The 22778-nt window shown below is 33.0% G+C and overlaps 1 protein-coding gene across 5 annotated transcripts in view; it reads left to right on the top strand.

Annotated features, from left to right (window-relative positions):
- The window catches only part of LOC126809788 (transmembrane protein 135), a 147561-nt gene extending 126500 nt beyond the window's left edge, over positions 1 to 21061 (top strand). For all 5 annotated transcript variants that reach the window (XR_008785982.1, XM_050534561.2, XM_050534562.2 and 2 more), the window contains 7 exons: positions 8720 to 8761; positions 11612 to 11831; positions 15133 to 15300; positions 15670 to 15810; positions 16744 to 16842; positions 17209 to 17276; positions 17956 to 21061. Coding sequence is in view for 4 of the 5 variants with exons in the window: in XM_050534561.2 (XP_050390518.1) it covers positions 8720 to 8761; positions 11612 to 11831; positions 15133 to 15300; positions 15670 to 15810; positions 16744 to 16842; positions 17209 to 17276; positions 17956 to 18085 (868 nt within the window). In the remaining variant the exon portion in view is untranslated. The remainder of the gene's footprint in view (positions 1 to 8719; positions 8762 to 11611; positions 11832 to 15132; positions 15301 to 15669; positions 15811 to 16743; positions 16843 to 17208; positions 17277 to 17955) is intronic.
- Positions 21062 to 22778: the final 1717 nt, after the last annotated feature.

The raw sequence follows: 22778 nt of genomic DNA, 5'->3' as shown, positions 1-22778 counted from the left end.
AACATGAAATGGAGGTTAACATCCTTCTTTTCTGCACAAACAAGGCAGCAACGATAGCCTACTCGTATTTCATATTCTGAACTATAATGGTTCTTTTACATACACACCAACGTGTACATGGGATCAAGGATTTTCATCCCATATGAACGACTGGACACATGTTCGTTACCATGCCCTCTCTCTCAGCCAATAACTTTCTTAAATAGCTTTACACCTATTTGCAATTTCTTTGGTGACTGCCTTCGTTCTCACTTGTTATTTACTTGGATATTTTTTATGTAAATAAGAAACTTTAGGATTTTTGATGATACTAATATTAAAATATCGACTGCAAGAAAATGAAACAAAATAAATGAAATGGGGGTTAGCATACTATTTTTCTGGACCAACGAGGATAGTGAAAGTGAGTTATAATGGAAATTTTGTTCAGACAGCAGCGCTTTCTTCTGTTCATTGAATTCCAAAATGAAATGAAATAGGGTTTAACATCCTAATGTTCTGCTCGGACTGGGCTTATGAAGACGGGCATGCACCATACTGTGTATGTATTAGGGAAATTTTGCTATACAACAGAGCTACAGCCAACTCTTATATATTGAATTCCAACTGCCAAGGGATCTTTAACGTGCTAGAAATTGTGTACACAAGACCTCAGTTTTTCATCCCATCAAAACAACTATACATTGTCCTTTGCCTTCCCTTGGTCCTGCACCACTGACATGGAGGAACCATGCTGGAAAATCCTGATGAACTTTCTCGGCCAACACAGGGATCGAACACAGGACCTCCAGGTTAGCAAGCCAACATCCTACCCACTGAGGCACCGTGGTTCCCTCATCGAATTTCAACTACCAATGGTTGTTTTATGTACATGCCAACAAGTACATAGGTGGACCTTAGATTTTCATCCCATCTGACAACTTGATGCTCTTTTTTGCTAAGTCGTTTCTGTCCACTGAAAAAATCGCTGAAAGGGATAAAATAAAACATAATAATTCAGTTTCTTGCTATGATTATTTACTTCCAAATTTAACAGATGTCTCCAGATAAATAGTTTAAGGTTCTATGTTTTTATAAGAAGATCAACTGGGCATTTAGAGGTCTGGTCCCCTTTATTTATATAAATATTTTCTCTCTGTAGATAATATGGTGGACATATTAAAATAATAATTAGGAATACCAAAGACAACTTTTTTAACAGTTTGCAAACTTTGTTTATTTTTTTGAGTTTTGACATTTATTATTGAGAAAAGTACTGGACAGAAACATTAACTTATTTCGGCCATATTAAGATAATAATTGAACAGTTCTGGTCCAAACAAGTAGGATTCTACATTCAACATAAGCAATGAATTACATTTTCCTAATAGAAATATTACAAGTAAAAAAAAATGGCATTGGGGATTATAAAAATTAATTTTCAAATCTTGATGCAAATAATAAATTCTTTAGATCTCTCTCTCTCTCTCTCTCTCTCTTAAAAATAGGGCTTTATTACAGATATATTTAATTTTTATAATAGCTGTGAAAAAATGTTGATGCAAGAAGTCTTTTAAATATATGAGAATTGCGACTGTTCTGGAAAGGGTAACTTGTTCCACTCTCTAGGACCTGCATTAAGAAAGCAAATGCTCTTGCACCAACTTTTACAAATTCGACATTCAGATGTGAAATCCACTATTATGACGATTTTATATGAGGAATAGATGTTACTAAGATCTTTTAAGTGTGATAGCAGCGTTAATTTTATTTTATACTTCAATAATTCACACACACACACACACACACACAAAATTCCTCACCCAAAAATGACATGTAATTTCAGATATTAACCAAATATTATTTCATTTATTTTAATACAGAATTACCCTGATCTATTTAAAAATCAAAAATGTTTTTTTAAAAGGTGTAATTTCATTAAATGGCTGCTGATTCACAAAAAAAACAGAAATTTAAATGATAAAAGCCAAGATTTTTGTACATGATAACTAGTCGCTTAACGTGAATTATGAAATTAAATATTTTACTATTATAAATTGTTGATTTAATATCACACTTTTGGGTCTTTTATTTGAATAACCCTGCAGATGGTGAAATGTCAGCGGGTTTTTTTTCCTTCATTTATTAGAAACTTGACTCGTATAATGTGTTTGCGGATATTATAAAATTATTTGGGATGTTTACTGGGTATTGTATTGATTTATAGAGTAATCTGTGAACTTTTTTGTTCATCAGATGGAATAGAATCAAAATGATATGAAATGGGGTTAACGTCCTACTTTTCTGCTCCATCTGGGCTAATGAAGATGGTACATGGAATAGAATCGAAGGTATGGAATGAAAAGAGTTCAACATCTTTTTGGAGACTAACAAACAGTTAATTTTATTTGATGTGGGGCTGCAATAGTTGAGCATTACAAACAGTTAATTTTATTTGATGTGGGGCTGCAATAGTCGGGCAGTCAGGAAACTGGAGTCTTGACTAGAATGTCCTAGGTTCGAATCCAAGCATGGGACAAGAAGAATCTTGGGGTTTTTCAAGCTCGGTTCCCACTTGTCAGGGGTAGCGTCTAATGGGTTGACAAGGACAGTTTCTTTGTCGTTTGGATGACACAAAAAATTCAAGGTCCACGAGCACACACAGGAGGGCATGTAAAAGAAAAATTGACAATTGGAATTTGATGGAAAGTAGACAAAAATGTTGCTGTTCATGGAGAATTCCCCTACCTGGCATTGCATACATGACCACCAAAAACATTTACCATACTTTAATCTCAAAATTGCCGAAGTATTGCGTTGATAAGACATGTTACTCTCTACGATGATTGAGACATAAATTTTGTCTGGACTTAATATAGTTGCTGTACTCTAGATTGTTTTACAATTACCATCGGTTCTTTAGGTGCATGTCAGCAGTCTGTGTACAGGTTGATCAGCAAGAGTCAGAGCCTGTCACAGTACAATTCTAATGGAATTCCAATGAACAATACTGTAATCAAAACTCAGTGATTTGGAGGACTAATATACAATTTTCATTGAACAATTTGATTGTAAATTTGTACAATTTTATGGACAGTCGTACATGTAGAAATAAAAGACCACTGTATAATTCAGTCCCCCAGCACTTAAACATAGAACAATCGGTCATTGTGGTGAGAGAATAAAATCTTGAAGAGAGGGCACCTGCATCAGTTATACACATACTTGTAATATTTGTTTTTATGTAATTGTCAGATTCTCCACATCTGAATAAATTAAACTTTAAGTGCTCTAAATTTTACGTGTATTTGTGGGAGGTAGATTTCAGAGTGCATTTGGACAAAAAAACTTCTTCTATAAAAGTGATAAAATTAGAGACAGGTTTTTTGAAATATTATATCATGGTGTTCAAAGGAATTGGACCTAAAGCCTTATTTGCAAAATACTCTGGTCACATTCAAACTAAAAATAACCATAATTTTGTGTTGGGCAAGGGAGGGAATATTCTGATAATTCAGCATACTCTTCCTTTCTATTAACCATCTTCATTAGTCCAGTCAGAGCAGAACAGTAGGATGTTAAACCCCAATTCATTTCATGTATACGTTAACCAGTTAATAAGTTAACTGCTGTCAGCTCTGTTGGCAGTACACAGAAGAGTAGATGGTAATACTGCTGTCCAGTCAAAATCTATCCCCCCTCCCCCTCCCCACTCTCCTACGTATAAATAATGAACATAAATATCAATAGATGGAAGCACTGCTGTCCATTCTCAAAATGGCCTAATGTGTCAACGCCATTAACTGTCCATTGATTATTAGAATATATTTTCAATGTACTTATAGCAAGCAAAGGAGTTCAGTTAATGTGTGAATGATTTCACTTAGTAGCTCAATACTTGTATTATTGATTATCTGTGGGGCTTTGGGTCATTTTGAATTTATTGTATAAAATAATTAAGATTTATTTTCTTGTTAAAAGTGATAATGCCTCTTGAAGTCACAATATGCGATCTTAATTTCAAATATTATACTTCATGATTATTATTCTGCACTTGAGTGCTATTGTTTTTACGCACGGAAGTCAGATACTTACTGTTGTTTTTCAGTCAAATGACAATCAGCTATCTTAATAAAACCCAGACGAATAGACGTAGAAGTAGGGGAGGGACCTATTGTTGTATGGTATATCCTAACTGGGTGTTCTGTTTTTAAATTTGGGTGGTCCGAGGCCGAAATCATCATTATAAGTAATATTCATAAACATCGAACCCACATTTTGAAAGGTCATCTAATTTACCTTAAAAGAAGATCTGTTTGTAATGATAATAAAGGAATAAAAAGAAAAGTTTATGAAATATTCTGAGATAATATTTTATCCATTAGATATAAAATGGTCTTTAAAACATCAGAACATTTGAAGTTTTATAAGAAGAAAACTATCATATATTTGTATAAATGTGAATGAATCCAGGATTGTCGTCTATCAGCGAACATAATTGAAGACATATTTCACTTGGTAGACGGATATCTTTCAACATTTAGAATTTTATGTTCACCGATTTGGATTATTTGGGTATTTTCTCATTGTTGTATTTCTCCCAAAGTAAGTAAAAATAGTATATGACAATCCTAGATTCAAGGGATAGATTTTTGCAATAACGAATGTCCAAATTAAAACCACATATTTTGAAAATAACTGCGATTTTAATTGCCATTTTTGTAACCGATTCTAACTATCAGGAGTGATGGCCTGCAGCGCTTACAAGGAAAGTGCAATAATTGTTCTGACGGAAACCCACGGTTCACCATTGTACACATTGGTGTGCATATAAAAGAGCCCTTGCAGAAATGAAAATCACTATGTGTTGGTCTCAAAATGACTGGAGTTTGTGTTGATGATAATTTTAAATACTGTCCCATTATGGCCGCATATATATACTTAGCCTAAAGAATTTGAAGACATTTAGAAACATGCTTTTCTGCGAAAGTAGCTCCGCCCGTCATGGTTCAACTGCATTTATAATTAATTAAAAAATAAGATTTTTAATGTCAACACTCCCACATATCTTGCGAATATTTAGACATTTTTATAAAGTAACCCATAATTAATTCAACCATAGAAAGATAATTAGGCCCTGACAGAACGTGGTGACATATGTAACAATGTGGCTTACAATGTATGTGTTTTGTCCTCCATGTTTCTGGTTAGTAGTCCTATGTGATTTGGGGGGTTGGATGGCCGAATGGTTCATGTGCGTGTTGTATCATATGTCTGTCATTGAGTCAACTGGTCTGGTTTCGATTTCCCGGTTGTACGTGAAAAGGAGTAGGGTTTTCTCTGAGTCCTATGGTTTCCTCCCAATGCTAAAGACCCCAATGTGCAAGCGAATTATTTAAATAAAATTGAACCATATGTTAGTCCCGAAATGACCTAGTTTGTGTCAAGTGTACGTTAAACCCTCTTTCTTCCCCCCCCCCTGCCTTACATGCTTCAGTCCTCCAGCAGATATTATTATGATTTATATATTTAACACATATTTCCACATATCTTACAAATATTTATAAAAATTTAAAAAGTACAGAAAGATCATGCATGTATCTAACAATGTGGCTTACATGTTTCTGGTTATATTAGTAGTTGTATGTGCTTCAGTCCTCCAGCACTTGTTATCATCATATATATAAATATTTACAGAAGGCGCATTCATATATTTTGACAATGTGGCTTACAATGTGTGTGTTTTGTCTTCCGTGTTTCTGGTTAGTAGTTGTTGTATGTGGTTCAGGCCTCCTGTACTTATTATATTAATTGGCATTTCTGTAAGATTACCTGAACATGCTCGACAAGAATGGTAAACATGAAAGAATTATTACTTATAGATTGTAATTAGTTATTGTGGGGTTATTTCTGTGCGTTAAGTCAAGATTTTTATTTATGATGGCAGACGTCCAGGTATATAGAGAACATTAACGCCTGTCTATCACCCAATCAAACTGGGAGGCAAGGAGAACAGTAGTTCGTTCATTCCATTAACCACAGAGTGGCCCAAATTCAACATGTCAGACATACTTCCTCATTTCTGACACCAGATTAACGTAAATTTCCTTTGAAGCGCAAATGAAAGAATTATACAGATGGAAAAGTAAGCTGAAATGATGAAAAGTAATATTTCATTAGTTGACAGGCGAAGACAGACTTTATCTTCCAGTTTCTCAACTGATGATTGAATTCCAGAAAAAACAAACAAATTGTCGACCAATTTCCTTCTCCTTCTGTTCTGTTAATTACATAAATTACCCAAACTTACAGCCAAATACACAACTAAACTTCCAATATATACAAATACACAGTTAAACTACAGGTCAGGCAAACAACAGTTGAACTACAGATATAGGCTACACCATACAAATGCACAGTTTTACTGCAGATATACACTTGTTAAACTACAGATATACACCATTTAAACTACAGATACACAATTATACTAGAGATATAATATATACAAATACACAGCTAAACTACAGATACATAGTTAAACTACAGACATACAACACCATAACTACAGATACACAGTTCTCTTACTGATATATACAAATACACAGCTCAACTACAGATACATGCAAATATGCGATGCAAAGGTGTTCACTATTATAGTAAAATGAAATGAAATTGGGTTTAACATCTCTAGCAACTGGCCGAATGCAGACAGACCTAGCAGTGTGCTATGAAGCATGTTTTGAGGGTGCATTTATTTGTGAGTGTCAGAAAAATCCTCCTTGAAACTGATGCCCTGTTAATTTTTTTTACAGAGCTACATTGCACATAAATAACACCGTAAACATCCATGTGCCTGACAAAAACCTTGTTCTTGAAACTATTGCCCTGTTAATTTTGTTAGAATTACCTTTTTATTGAACGACTACACACATATATTTCACATAAATCACTTAGAAATCTCCGTGTAGGTTATAAAACTTTGCCCTTGAAACTGATGCCCTGGTTTTTTTTTAAAAATTACCCCTAAATTATTGCACGGCTGCATATATGTATACAAAATTGATGCCCTGTTAATTTTTTTAAAATTACCCACTTATTGCATGGCTACACATATATATTGCACATAAATTACATCCCAAATCTCCATGTAGCTGACAAAACCTTGTTGATCCTAATTTATAGACAGCACGTCTGTTTTTAAATCTGGCGACTTGTAAAATTCGGTGCAGATTCATTATGTGTTGTGAAATGAAAACGTAATTTTTCTGCCATATTTAAGATGAGAATCTCATATTGTCTAAGTGTTATATTGCATGCTGTAAATTATTTTTAGTATATTGTGTTTACACCCTGGACCTTCAGAAAAAAATGATGTGAAAATACTGATGTATGTTTGAACTCTTTGTGTTTAAAAACGGGTTGTATTCTACGTAATTATTAAGTGATTTTTCTTCGTCTTGTTGAAGACATACCGTTATTTTTGGTGTGGCTATTTTTATTCTGTTTTGCTTAATTTAGCAGACGTCAGTTAGTGCAAATATGCATATTTGTTCATCTGATTAAAGAAGAGAGGGCCGTATTTATGCAAAATTTTAATCGGCCATGAACTAATGCTAGGCAAAAAACTTTTTTCTAAATGGGATCGTGAAGACGATTTTTACATTCATATGGACGAAATTAATTGCGGCTTAACGTCTTACTTTTTTGCACAATACTAGTTCGATCCATGCATTGGCCGAGAAAGTTTATCTTGATTTTCCGGCATGGTTTCCCCTTGTCAGTGGTGCAGGACAGATGGCCTGACAAGGAAAGCCGTCCAGTCGTTCGGATGAGACGAAAAACCGAGGTCCCGTGTATACATTGGCGTGCACATAAAAGATCCCTTGACAGTTGGAATTCGATATAAGAGTAGGCCATAGTGCCGCTACCTGGGCAAAATTTCCCTCATAGCACACTGTATGACGTATGCTCGTCTTCATTAGCCCAGTCAGAGTAGAACATTAGGATGTTAAACCCCATTTCATTTCATTTCCAACAATACTAATAAAGATGGACCTATGCCATGTAGTGCTTACTTTTTGTAGAATTCCGCTGTCAAGGGTTCTTTTATTTGCATGGCAGCGTGGACCTGTTTCGATTTCTTTTCTTTTTTTGTAAATGCCAGGCCCATCATCCTGCACCACTGACAAGGAGAAACTTCTGTAGTAAGAAGATCCGAGAAGCTTGTATTTATGCAACATTTTAATAAGATATTAATGCCAGGTTAAAAATGGGATCACGAAAAAACATTTACAATCCTACTCACAAGTAGCCATGCATATTTATTCGTCCGTAGAAAAAAGAGATGGCATTAATCATGTAAGAATTTACTCTGCCACAAACTAAAATATGTACTGCTACTGAGACATTAATGTTTGGCTAAAAATGGTTTTCTAAATGAAATTGTAAAAAAACCTTTTATGTTATACATGGTGGTATGGCCATGGTGGTATAGTGTGGTTTGTGGGGGTGGCGATATTTTACAAATAATAATATTTCTTAATACCAGATTAATATTCTGTTCATAATCTATTGTACATGCATCTTGTTCACTTTATTTTTTTCTTTGATTTTTGCTTACTCAAAATGCATGTTTATCTATTTGGTGTAAAGAGTTTCCTTTTTCAAAATTATGAAGCTATGTTTTAGTTCATTACACCTTTCAATTTGTTATATTGAGTTTGTTTTTTTATATTTTCAGAAGTAAGAATGGTTTATCTAATTCCCAAGCCTCCGGATTAAAGTAAGTTTTTATTTAAATGCTAAATTAATTTGACAAAAATAATTAAAGGGACATTATGTAAGGTTTTGATAAAGAGCTGGATGTTCTTGCTATAATATAATAATGCAAAATGAATATATTGAAAATTTCAGTCAAATTACTTTATTTTGAGCGAAGTTATCAATGGTTGTAGTTTTGACAAGATGTGTGCATTGATCATAACCACAGTAGTGGTCATTTGAGTCTTGGCCTCGCTTAAATTAAATCATTAAATGTCCGAACAGTTCTAATCTACTTAAATCGGCACCATCCGATGGCATCAAGGGTTGATTGTGGTCTTGTTGTGTTAGTAAATGTCTAATTAATAATTTATATAACATCTCAGGCCCAAAGAAAGACCTGCAATAGGTAGATTTAACTCTTACATGATGCCTTTTTAATATAAATATATTGGTGATGTTCTTTATATATAAAGATAATTAATTCAGAATAAATTTCAACTCCCCACACATTGAAAAAGGTATGGTGTGGGTGCTTTAGATCAAAAGGTCTTTCGAGTGACAAGGTGTATAGGGTTGACGGCGTAACTTTGTGGCTACATGAATCCTCGATTTTTCATCACATCCTGGCCAGGCCCTTCATCCTGGACCACTGACAACGGGAAACCACATAATATAAAATTCCATCACATGAAATAACTTTATATAAATAAAACTATAATAGATCATTCTAAAATTAATTTTTGTTGACAAAATTATAGCACTTCAGAAAAGAAAAAAAGAGATAAAACACATAAATTATGAAATTGTAAAAATAAGCAAGTTTTAAGAAGTGATTTAAAATTAGATAAGTCGGGACACAGATACATGGTCTTTCTAAATTATTCAGTCTGCTTCCATTGAGATGAAATTTATTCATTAAGTAATAATTCCAGTTTTCCAATTACCACTGAAAATATAAATGAAGTCATTACTATTTGAGCTTTAATTAATCACATATTTTGTAATCTCCATATCCTCAGGATGAAGAAATGGTAATATTACCATCTCAACCCTAGTTCGGTCAAGTGTTCGACAGCCATAGTTTTATTTTCATTATTAGTTACTAGAACTCTAATTAACTTACGATACTAATAATTTTTATAACCAAATGTGCTATGCCCTTAAACACCCTTTGACCCCTACTTGATCAGTAGGAGCTGGTACTCCAGATAGCCATTATCAGTGTTCGAAACAAAGACCATTAAATATTGGGTTCTAATTGAAGTTTATTATTGGTACTGAGAAGGAGAAATTATAATACTAATCGAGTTGACTGGTATTGTTATTGGAATGAAACGATGTCAGTCTTAAAGGGACAATTACACAGAATAAAAATCAAATATAGAGTTTTAAGCAGGCCTTTCATTTCAGTCAATATAATTGCATGCCATATATTTACAATTTCAGAGAATTTAATCTTAATACACAATAAATACAGTTAAATTTATTTTTTCATGAGTAAAAACAATTAAAAGATAGGGATAAGGCCATAGATTGTCATATTCTTTTGAAAATGAGGTACACAAAATGTGCCAAAGCTCAGGTTTAGAATAACATTTTGTTAATGGCTAAAATTTGATTTTAAATATTAGTTTAATATCGGAGGAACAAGATGAACTGGTGATTATTTTGAATACAAAATTTTTAACTTTTGACATAACTGTAAAATAGTACAATATTTTTAACTTTTGACATTACTGTCAAATAGTATTATAATTTGTTTTTAGACGTTACTGTCAAATAGATCCATACTTTTCACATTACTTTAAAGTATTACCATAAATTCGCCTTTAATGTTTTGAGATATTTATAAACCATTTGGTGTGCTGTCCCTTAACTAACAGTAAAAAGTACTGTAGAGAAAATTCATTGTTATTCAACTACTTGAACCAAGGTGTTAAGATGTATTAAATATTTTGACCTCCTATAAATTCCTGGCCTGACCATCTGGACTCGAGTTGTCAATCAGCTGGCAGTATTTCACTTTACTAGGGCATAAATTTTTAGAAAGTGAGATTTATTTTATTGCATTTAACTTTTTAGAAAGTGAGATTTATTTTATTGCATTTAACTGTTAGGTGAACTTTTTGTTAAATTTTCTTAAATTTTTTAACATTTATTTGTATGTAAATATATAGTTTATAAAAATAAAATTATATATGATAGACAAAAGATGAAAAGAGTGAGTTGTGTGAAATTCCCAAATAAATAATATGCAGGTGTCTTGTTTGAGGTTTGTCACAAAATGTTAAAAATTTAATTTGACCAATTTTGAGTTTCTAGAATAATTGTCTTCAAAATGGCTCTATTTTTAATTCCTGAAAGCTCAAAACTTAACAGAAATGAACTAAATTTGCTGATTTCCTGCTAAGGAGTCTTTATTGCTCGGTTTAATGAGTAATATTCAATTGTTCTTTTCTTAAAATTAATGTCATGTCATGGTAGATACCCACTTCAAAGTTAAACATCTTTACCATCTAATATATATGCACATGTCAAATAAAAATTTAAAGGTCTTAGTATTGTTGCATACTTGTATCTTGATTAGATCCATGCGTTTTATTTAGCCGGAGTTGATCACATTTAAATTGTAAACATACAAAGCTACGTACACAACACCACATAAAACAATGTATGGCGAAATGCATGAGAGCTTGGGCCCCAATGCAACTTGGTGGTCATATATGCCGATCTCTTGAGTGCTTATAATATCTTACAAATACAGGTAGGCTGAAATTGCTAGGCACCCATCGTCAATTTACATGCCATAAAAGTGACATATTTATTTATTTGAGAATCCAGCTTTATATTTTATTTTATTTTATTTTAGATTTTTAGTGGGAAAGGAGGAATGTGCGGATGTTATATATGAAGAACGAGCAGTAGATAATCATAATGTCCAAAAATCGTCATCACAACAACGTCAAAAACAGCACAAGTATCTTCCATCGAACTTGCAATTTATCGTCAAATTTCTATATAAATTAGAACATAGTAAAAAACATTCCTTATGTCGTCATCAAACAGGGTGTATGCACTATATTCTTCAGGTGAGATGTAGTCTTATTTACAATTATACCCAGGTGTTAGCCAAGAAAGCGTCTAAGGATTTTCCAGCCCGGTTTCCCCTTGTCAGAGGAGTTGGATGGAGGGCCTGGTAATACAGTTTCTAGTCGTTCATATGGGATGCAATACCAATGTCCCATTGACACACATGTAAAAGAACCCTTGACAATTGGGATTCTAAATAATTATGAGTAGGCCATAGGTCCGCTGTCAGGGCAAATTTTTCCTCATAACACACTGCATGATGTAAGCATTCATTAGCCCAATCTGTGAAAAAATTAATCCCCATTTCATTCCATGTCTCAAAATGACTGGATATGTCCTTTTGTGATTTTTTAAATGTATTTTAAGTGTATTATTATTTTACTTGGCCTAAGCTACATGAAGAAATGGTTATTTTCTGTAATTGGCTGAAATTTTTATGTTGAAGCTAAAACATCCCTTCATTGGTTATAGGTCAGGTTAGGTCAGGTCAACTAAATGTAGACTTCTTAATTATATAAAGATGTATAGTGAAAGCGTTGCTCTGTAAATGTGAAAATAAACAAAAAGCAAAGAAAAAACAAAACAGATGAAGCCAATAGCAATGCAGGCCGAGGACTTTGCAGTGCAGTAGATACTTACAGCCCCTCAGAATCATGCTTTTTACCCCCACAACATTTGGACATTTGGACTTTTTATCCCCACAACATTTGGACTTTAAAAATATGTTCTGTAAAAACAGTCTGAAAAGATGTACCGACTATTGGCCTAATTTGAGAAAAGTTTGGAAGAACAATTGAACAAACCTAATTTCTCATTCATCAGAAAAAACCCCAACATTTTCAAGAAAGTAAAATAGCAAAGTATTAAATTTTAAAGTTGTTTTTAAGAATTTGGTTGAGGTAGACATTGTTAAATCCAGCCTACAACACCTTGATTTTTAATATCCTTCCCACAAATTTTTGTTGATATAACTCGAAAAACATAACAACAACCCTACTAAAAATCCTATCAAACAAACAGCCAGTAGAGGTAGGGCTCAGTGGGCAGAAAAACATAATAAATAAACATTCACCTGTCATAAATCATACTTTTTGATACAATTTGACAGTTTTCATTGATAAAACTAATGTAGGCTAAGCTAGTTCATTATTAGCTACTACAATCCTGTTATGTACAAAATACTATACAAGTTATTATAGGCATTTGTTGTATTGTGACCGGTGTTTTAAATAGCTATACATAGAACCAGTGTATTATTATTCACTCATAAATCATATCAGATCTATTGGCGGCTTGACACTTTGATTAAAATTTGATAGATTACTTTTATAAACCAAATCTGAGTACTAGACACCAGTCACACAGTCAGATATTTTTATTTCCCAATGATTATGAATAATTGAATGAATATTTTGACATATGAAAACACATTGTAGTGTTTATCAGTTTATCTGTTCAAAAGAACAGCTCAACAAAAACTCCATTTCTGATTCTTGAATTGAAAATGAGTAAAATGAAAAGTGTCAAAATAGTTAAATGAGACTATACATATATGTTTAGAAAGTTGAACATTCTAAAATGAAAATCAGAAAAACAATTACAGTGTGTTTAAATTCGAAAGCATAAAAAAATCTTCTAAACATCTAAACAATAATTGTGTAATGAATGTTAATCAATTGATTAACTTTTATTTTCATATATCAAATTGTTTATGTTTAAATTAAATCTGATAAAGATTTTTATAAGAGTTGTACCGGTTTGTACACTCTCTCGGAATTAATAAACGTTTAAAATTCTAATAAAATACTAAGGAACAAAACAGGCTTATACATGAAGTTTGAAAAAGTTTGTACCATAAATTGAACATGTTTGTTTTATTTCCTTTTGTCTTTAAAGATAATATTTTTAATTCCTTGTCTCATAATCTGTTAATTAACATCTCTCCATATTTTATTCAAACAAGTTGTAATATAAATGTTTATAGCTTAAATACAAGTTTTAAGTGCATTGTTCAACGCAACCTAACCTAACATATTTAAACTATACAAGCTGTCATTTTTACGTGGTTTATGCGACTATGAAATAGTCGTAAAGATGCCAGAAATATGAGGTTATAATTAATATATGAGTCGGTGTTACAGCCTCAACACATCCACAAAAAATAGCTGGCTTTACACAGATGGTATTTTAAGCTCCAAGAATTAATGTTAATATAATGAGTTAAAGTTGGAAAAATGAAACTTCGGCTGTCTGTATACTGATACTGGGCTGTCATCCATCATTTTTGACAAGAACCTACCAAGTGTAATGAATGTAACATACCAACGATTCCTGAACCTAATGACGTTGTCTGTTGTGTAGGGGTTCATATAATATCGCTACACAGATGAGTGGTGGTTTTTAGTATAAGGGGAATAACTCTTATTAAACATACATATTATGCAAGAGCAAAATCTGCCTATTTCAGGTCTTTCTTTAAGCCTGAAATGTTATCTAAATTATTAATTAGACATTAATTAACTTATCCAGAGCATAATCAACTCTCGATGTCATCGCTAGCCTGCAATATTTATTGGATTAGGATCCGATTTGCTGCTCAACTTTCATTCATTATTTAATCATGAAATGGATAATCGAGACTATGTTTTTTATCGTACCGATATTAGTAATGAGGATCGAGGGAAGGTCGAAAATTCAATCGCTAAATTTTTGGTTCAGAGCGAATCAATTTAACGGAAATTTTCAGCAAATTCCCTTTACATTATCTAGTTTTTAACTATTATAGTGAGAACTGCCAGCTCTTTATCTAATCTCCCATAATGTATCTTTAATTAATCATAAAATTTATATATTTGACTATAAATAAGGTCTTATGTGAAGTGGTTCAATTCAACCACCCCCATTTCCTCTCAACCTTACTTTTACTTGCATTATTACTGCCCATTGCTTCAATTTATTGTAATTGTCCAGTGATTGAAGTTCATGTCTCCCAATGCCACAATTGACCAAAAAAGATACAATAACAGTGAATAGGATCTGATTTTATAGTCATTAGTTCAGAATTAGGAATTCTCCAACTTTTTTAAAAAGAGCTGGTGAAGTCCTTACCATTATTGATGGGTTTTGTCATAACAGCCATTTCACTCAAGTCAAGTATTTCATAATGGTTGACTTTCTGTGATGAAGCTACCATTTCTTGATTGGCTTCTCACATACATTTATTTATTTTACTTATTTTGGAATGTTGATTAAACAATATAATTTAACTACATATCACTTTTCTTCTTGATTTTTTTTCAGGGTTTTGTACGAATGTTTGGTATAGGATTTGCTATTCAAGCATGTGTTAAAGTGGTTTCATCATTCACTAAAATAATTCATCAACCAAAAGTATTATTTTCTACTCTGTTACATACAGATAGCTTTAAATTAGGGGCATTTCTAGGATCATTTTCTGCTGTGTTTAGGGTAAGTATTTAGTGAAATTAAACAGGATATACTTATTCTCATGCTTAGCCTACTATATTCCAGTAACCAGTGATAAAACGGAAACAATCTTTCCACTGGGCCGACTAGGATATACAAGAGAATTAATATGGCCTTTGCCCTTTGGTATAACAAATGCATCAAACACTTTTCATAGGTTTATGAAAACAAGGATATATTAATTAGATGGCCTAACGATGCCTTAAAAATGTTTTAAAATAGTCATAATCTTTTAGCAGCATATATTAGTAATCTTTTGGTGTTTTTAAGCTACTCTTAATGTAATAGGAATTTATATTTAAATATTGACTGTGGTTAATGCTTTAAAATTTTTGCCCTTTTCTATTGCAGGGATCTAGTTGTGCTTTACGCTGGTTACGTAATAAAGATGACAATAAGCATGGTATGGTGTCTGGTTTTCTAGCAGGTTGGATGATGTTATGGTACCGAAGTTCAACAATAGCGTTGTATATAGCTTCAAAATTAGTTGAGGTACCTTTAAAAACTTCTGCAAATATATATACATGGCCTGTTTCAAATATGTTCATTTGTGTCCTATAAGGATATCATCCTTGCAGATTTGTGTTATTGGTGGAATGGGTTGCGTGACAGAATGACTTATATTGAAATGATATGAAATCGGATGTAACGTCCAACTTTTCTACACCGACTGGGGCACATGCATGCCAATGTGTACAGGGGACTTTGACTTTTATTCCCATCCAGACCACTAGTCACTGTTTCTTTCAAGGCCCTCAATCCTGCACCACAGCCATGGGGAAAACATGCCAAAAATTTCAGAGGAGCTTTCTCAGCCAACACACGGATCGAACCAAGGACCTCCTGGATGGTGAGCTAGAGCCTTACTCACTGAACCACTTTGACTCCAATGACTAATGTTGTTCATGGACTTGTTGGCAAATAAAATGAAACAAAGAAAGATATTAAAATTACGTGTGTTATTCTCAATATATCAAATTGTGTTAAGTGAATTCTTATTTCTGTCTGTTCAGAAGATTATATTTTATAATATTGTAGTTATAGGTATGCTATGAAATAAAAAAGGTGCTTAAAGGGAGATAATTTCATTTATCTGTGCAGGATTTAGGCTACTAAAATATTTTTTCCTTTGACTGTTAATTCTTGTGTCTTCCTCTAGCACTAACTTTTCCCAAATTTTTGGAGGGCTGAAAGCTTTCTACTACAGATCAAGCAAGCTGTGGCAGTGCCTTGGTTCAAAGCTTGTGTGTGGCTGACTGGAAATTTTTTAGATACGCCTCTTGTAAGTAACATACCAGTAAACGGCCACTTACATCATTGGGTAAACATTTCCAAGGATTATTGGTTGTCGCATTCATTTAAGGACTCTAATTTGTACATTGAATGAAATGTGAACTAAGGAAGATGTTTTTTACTTTGTTTCAGACACTATATTTTAAAGGAATAGATAAAGGATTTTTACCATATATAAAATGGGCTGACATAGTTATTTATTCTATATCTACTGCTGTTGCCTTTCATACTGTACGTATAAATGTAGCTTTAAATTCATTTGATTTTGTATGCTCACATTTAATGTGACAGCTGGAATTGAAAACGATAACTTATGGAATACAAGTATGTTTTTTTCTGGAGATGTTTTGATGATGTTACTAAATGCTGCTTAAACAATTCAGGAAGGACAGGCTCAAAAATCACTTGTTCAGAAAGTGACTTATGTATTGTATTCAACATTGTATTGAAACTCATACAATCTTTCTAAAGCCTCACACCATCCCTGGAAAGGCTTATGTAACCTATCTAAGGCCTCCAACTACCAGCCTTTACGATTTTATACCAAAGAGAAAATTTACAACAGTGATTTAATATGTGAATATTGTTTTATTCCAGGCTGCCTTAGAACCTCACAATTTACGTCCAGGGTATTGGAAATTTGTAAACAGAGTCACAGATGATAAGTAAGTTAACGTTCATAGGTCAGTTCAGGCAGCTTAGTGCTCTCAGTTTATCATATTGCCATCCAGTCCTAACGTTGTTTATCTCACCTTATTTGAATTCCAACTGTCAAGGTTTCTTTAATGTGTACATCAATGTATGAACAGGACTTTGGTTTTCCGTCCCATCCAAATGAATAGACCCTGTCCTTGCCAGGCCCTACGTCCCGCGCAACAGACAAGGGGAAACAACGCCCAAAAATGCTGAGGAACTTTTCTCTGCCAACGCTGGGAGCGAACCAGAGACCTCGTGTTTAGCCAGTCTTTGATTTTTAAATATTAACATATTTATTGTTTTTTTAAGGTTAAGTTCTCATAAATAACTAATTAATGGCATGTGAATGGATGGATAATTTCTTTATTAGCGGTAGTAGATGTATTGTAGATGTAGATACATAACTAGCTCTGATTAAAGATGCATAAATTGTTTTCCATAGAAATTACTAATTATGCTTTAAACAGTGAATTATTTTTCACTGAAATTAAAGAGGTTTAGCTCTTTTAAATTACTTTAAAAACTCTAAATTTACAATCTTTTACTGTTAAAAACATATTATCTTTCTTAAACTAGAAATAAAGTCCACTTATTTCGCACCATTATAATTAGAAACACAGAAGATTTATTAATATTTATTTGTTTCAGGTTTCGTCAAATGAATAGAAGACTGATGGATGCATTTGGCGTGAAATCTTCCTTGATGTTTCCTGATTTTTGGCCCAAGTACGACATGAGGTTTACAGATCTTACACCAGATCAAGTGCCAAAGTTTTAAAATGTTATACTGCAATTTCTATGTGTTCTCATTTCACACTGTGAACTTCAATGTGTTCACCTTTCATACTGTGAATTTCTTACATGGTATAATTTCATAGTGTTAATTTGTTAATATCTGTCATTCAAAGAGTTAATATTTTGAATGTTCACTGTGTAAATATTCTCACTTTCTTAAGGTGTTAATATACTCACTTTGTTTATGTTTTCAATATTAATTAGCTCAATGTGATAATATTATCACTATGTTAATCTGTTCAATGTGTTAATATTAATGTGTTAATATTATAATTAATTTAGAAATTATACATTGAACTACAAGTAGGCCGGACAACACAAATTTGTATTACATTTTTAAATAATTAATTTTAATCGGTAATAAATATGAAATAAACACAAGCAATGGTAACCATGTAAAATTTATGTAATTAATCAAATGACTATAATTTAGAAATTGAATATGTAGTCTACAGATAGAAATAATTTAAAAATCTGTCATGGTAAATGTGATCTACGTTTGTGTATTTTCATAGTCTTGTATTTCTATAGTGTACTTTCATGAAATAGTGAAAGAAATGGCCTTTTTGAAGACAACCATCTTGCTCTATGCAATTTAACAATTAGAATATGCAATAAAATCTTGCCCGTTTCTTTTTTATTATGTTTAAATGAAGAATTATGTTACAAATGGCTCCTGAATTGTTTAAATGGCATTTAGTAATTGAATTGGAATACAATTACTGAATAACATTTTGACTAGACTTCTTATATTATATCATTGCTTGTTAAAAACTTGGGAATCCTAGTCAAAATGTCACTCTGTAATAAACAGTAATTTTATTCTGTAGAATTGTGTCCTGTTCATGTACAGAATATTGCTTTAATCCTCTTTCTAGTGATCTCTTGAAACATGGTTAACTTAAAATTTTCTTAGGTTGTCTCTTAAAACTGGGTTAACTGTGAATTATTTGGGAGATCATCACTTTTCGATTTCAATTTAGAGAGGGGTTTAATGTCCATTTAATCATATTTAGAATACAGACCTGACAGTACCGTGCAACATTTATACCCAGTAAGTCGCCTAGCCCAAAACTGTATGTTCTCATTCGACCACAGTTTTTAACTGATCAGAATAAAGAGTGTTTAAGATTTCTTATATATTACTGCTAAGAGTACCTTGAGTTATGTTCCAGCTTAGTTGCAAGCAATTTAATGTCGCTGATCATCATTTTGGGTATTTTTAATCGCTTGAAAACTGCAATATTGTTAAAGGTGAACTCAGAAAGATAAATATTAGTCTAAAATTTGTTCAATTATTTACAAAGATATGATAAATTGTATATTTTGCAACATTTGACAGACGATATAAACAAGCCAGTGCCACCTATAAGTGTTAGGTAAAAATCTTTGGAAGGGCTTATTTTTCTAATCCAACTGAAACAATTTAAAAACATATTAGCCCTGAAGAATTAAATTAGATGTAATCCGAAAAATGCAAAGGACGATGATTGGCTTTAATTAGCAAAAATGTCTTCCGATTTTGAGAACCTGGCTAATTTGTTTAACATTATTATATAGCCAGGAGTTTACGATTTAAAGTGTTGTAACCTTTATTTAATGTTTATGATTAAATCTACTCCTTATCTTCACACTTATATCTTATCAAAACCATTGATAACCACTGGCTTAAAGTGCCAGTGCACCTGGAGACCAATAATCATCCTTATTTATATTTAACAAATATAAGGGCTGAATCTGTTCCTTAAATAGTAATTAGATGATTAAAACTTAGGTTAGATACCATCTTTTATGTATAGAAATGGATTATCTTTCAGTCATCCACTGGCCAGTGGCCAGTAAAAGAGCAAAAAAGATAGTGGTGAGAAACCAATACAAAATAATAACTAATCCAGTACCATATTTTGAGTGGTAAGTTTATATTTTATGTATTAATCTGTGATGATATGGCTTTAAAGTGAATCTAGATTCAATTAAATCTATCTCCTAGACAGTTTATGATGACTTGATGTAGAAGCAAGCTAATATTTAATATACTGAATAATTTAGCTCCTATAGATTTTGTATAATGTATATTATCTTATAATGTTATAATGATACTTTATATCACTAGATCTCTTTTATTTGGGTAAATAGTAAAAGGGTTGATTTAATTATGTTAGATGTTTTGATTGACTTTGTGAAGTGGGAATCTTTAAAGTTTTACATTCACAGATAGAGTCAATGTTGGGATGGAACTGATTTTGTGTTCCACTATCCACAATTTAAAGTAAAAAATGAAACTAAAAATGAAAGAGGTTTAACTGATTATTTTATAAAGAAAGTCAATCTGTATTATGATTTATATATGTTATTTATATATTTGAAATACAATTTTGATATTAAAATATTATATAATATACTGTATTGTACAGGTAAATTGTACTGAATTAATTATTGTTCTGGGGTTGAGGTGCACTCACAACCGTTGATAATACGTATTGTATATAATTTGTATTGTACGGTAGAAGTGTTGTTGGATAAATTATTGGAGTGGCGATGGGGCGGTTCATAGTAGTTAGAGGGCTATTGATCAGCAACAATATGGGGGCTTAGAGGGTAAGACGCTGTCACACTGAACTAACTAGGAGGTATCTGGTCGGTGGCAGATAAAGATTTTAAGGATTATTTGGTGTGGTTTCCCCTTGTCAGTGTTGAAGGGTGGGGGTCTTGCTTTCTCAAAGCATACTGCATTTGATATATTCATTACCCCGGTTGGTAGAATGTCCCTTAATTGGCAGTATTGCAGGACAGAGGTAAAACGGCCTTCTTTAATATTTTTAGTAAATCCAAACTTTCAATTCTATGATGTAGTGGATTTTTTTTTAATTTTCACGCTTAAAAGATATATCAGACAAATTGTAAAGTTGATATCAATACAAAATATTTATAGAAATGAAAATAAATAACACAGATGGAAGTCGTCATTTTATACATAAAGGGCTTGCTGAAAAGTTCTACGCCTATTTTGAAAGAGCTGTACAAAGTCGATGGTTTCCATTTATTTTTCTACACAGCCCCTTCGAGGTTGCCGGTCAGGATGAAATTTTCTTCAGCTACCCTAAAAAAACGTCGTTCACGGCTGATATGACGTCACCATTACTAGGAAAATGAGACCGAGCAAGGTGGATGGGCAATGAGTTAGAAGCCAAAAGCATGGATCGTTACATGGAAATTATGAACAGGAGTATGGTCTTGATAGGACAGGCGCCTTTAGTGAGCATTCCCCGTTGCTTAGCTTTAATAGCTTCACGCAGCTGTCTCAGTAGGTCAGCGTAATAACTTCATTGATAGTCTGGCCTTTTTAAGATAGACTGGTGACTCTGGGTGCTTCTATCGTTTGGACTTAATTCTGGTTGAAAGGGATGAATCCGGGTCTCATCCATGGTTACAAATCTAGGCAAAAATTATTAGGATCTGCTACAAAACGGCGCAGGAATCTGACTCTTTTCAGATCCGCAGTCAAGGGCTTTAAAGGCACCTATCTTGCAGAAACGTTTGTATTCCTAACCCGTTGGCGATAATGTACTCAACCCTCTCATGAGAGATGCCCACAACACTACTGGCAATAGGTCGAGTGCTCAATCGTCGATCAGCCATCACCATGTCATAAAACCACAATGAGTTTGATCTCAAATGATCTTTATTACAGAATGAATTATCATGTACACGACGGGTCAAACAGTAAAACGTATTAATTTTGCACACCAAATCATACACATAGGCACATAAAACCCGAGGAAATAAATTCACGTGTATGATTGTGATGTGTTGTAGGTTTTGGAATTTATGTCTGTGCAATCATTTGGCGGAGGTAATGGTTTGGGTGAGAAAAGGATTCAACTCCATACAGGAAGCACTAGAATCGCCAATCGCTTCCAACGAGGGCTGCAGTTGTACAACTTAAGAAAGTCCAATAAGTTGAAGACAGAGTGACCGAACCCTTTTTGTGGTCACTGCGAGTGGAATTTTTAAAAAAAAAATGCACGACTGGTATTATAGAAATGAAATTGATCGAGCCAAGGTCTACGGATGAATGCTCATTAGGTCGAGTGGTCTATCGGATTACCTTCCGATGGTCGGTATTATTGAACCCATACTGTCTACTCTTAGTATACGTCTAGATTACCACAATTTACCTTTATTACTTTTTTTCTTTCGACAAATAAACTAATTCCCTTCTTAAATTCCTTTGTAATTATCTGGAAGACGAGAGTAATCACGTCAGTCCACTGAGACGATCGATGCGCACTCAATGCTTTGTTCTTATTTCGGTAAAAACCAGAAATGAAGACGCAATTGATGAAAAGGGTTTGAACGGTGGCATTCGGATTTCTATTGCACAGCGAAAACAACCTGTTTGGAGACCATTGTTGTCAAGAACAGAAGCTATAGTTCGGTCTTTTTACATTTGAAAATTTAAACTGTCCTGGATTGGATATTATTGTTTCTGTTCGATTAGAAGAATTGCAAAAGGAAAGTTAAAGTTAGAAATCAAAACTTAAAAGGATACACCAAACGACGCGCAAATTGACATTGTTTGACAGCTATTTTCTGTAATCGAATTCAGCCTGACGTCGGCCAACAGATACCCTGTAATAATGGATGAGAAAACTTTAATCGAAATTAACAGTAAG

Source organism: Patella vulgata, chromosome 2 (genome assembly GCF_932274485.2).
Source record: "Patella vulgata chromosome 2, xgPatVulg1.2, whole genome shotgun sequence".
Taxonomy (NCBI): Eukaryota; Metazoa; Mollusca; class Gastropoda; family Patellidae; genus Patella; species Patella vulgata.
Note: the sequence above shows the minus strand (reverse complement) of the source record. Positions and strands in the feature narration are given on the sequence as shown.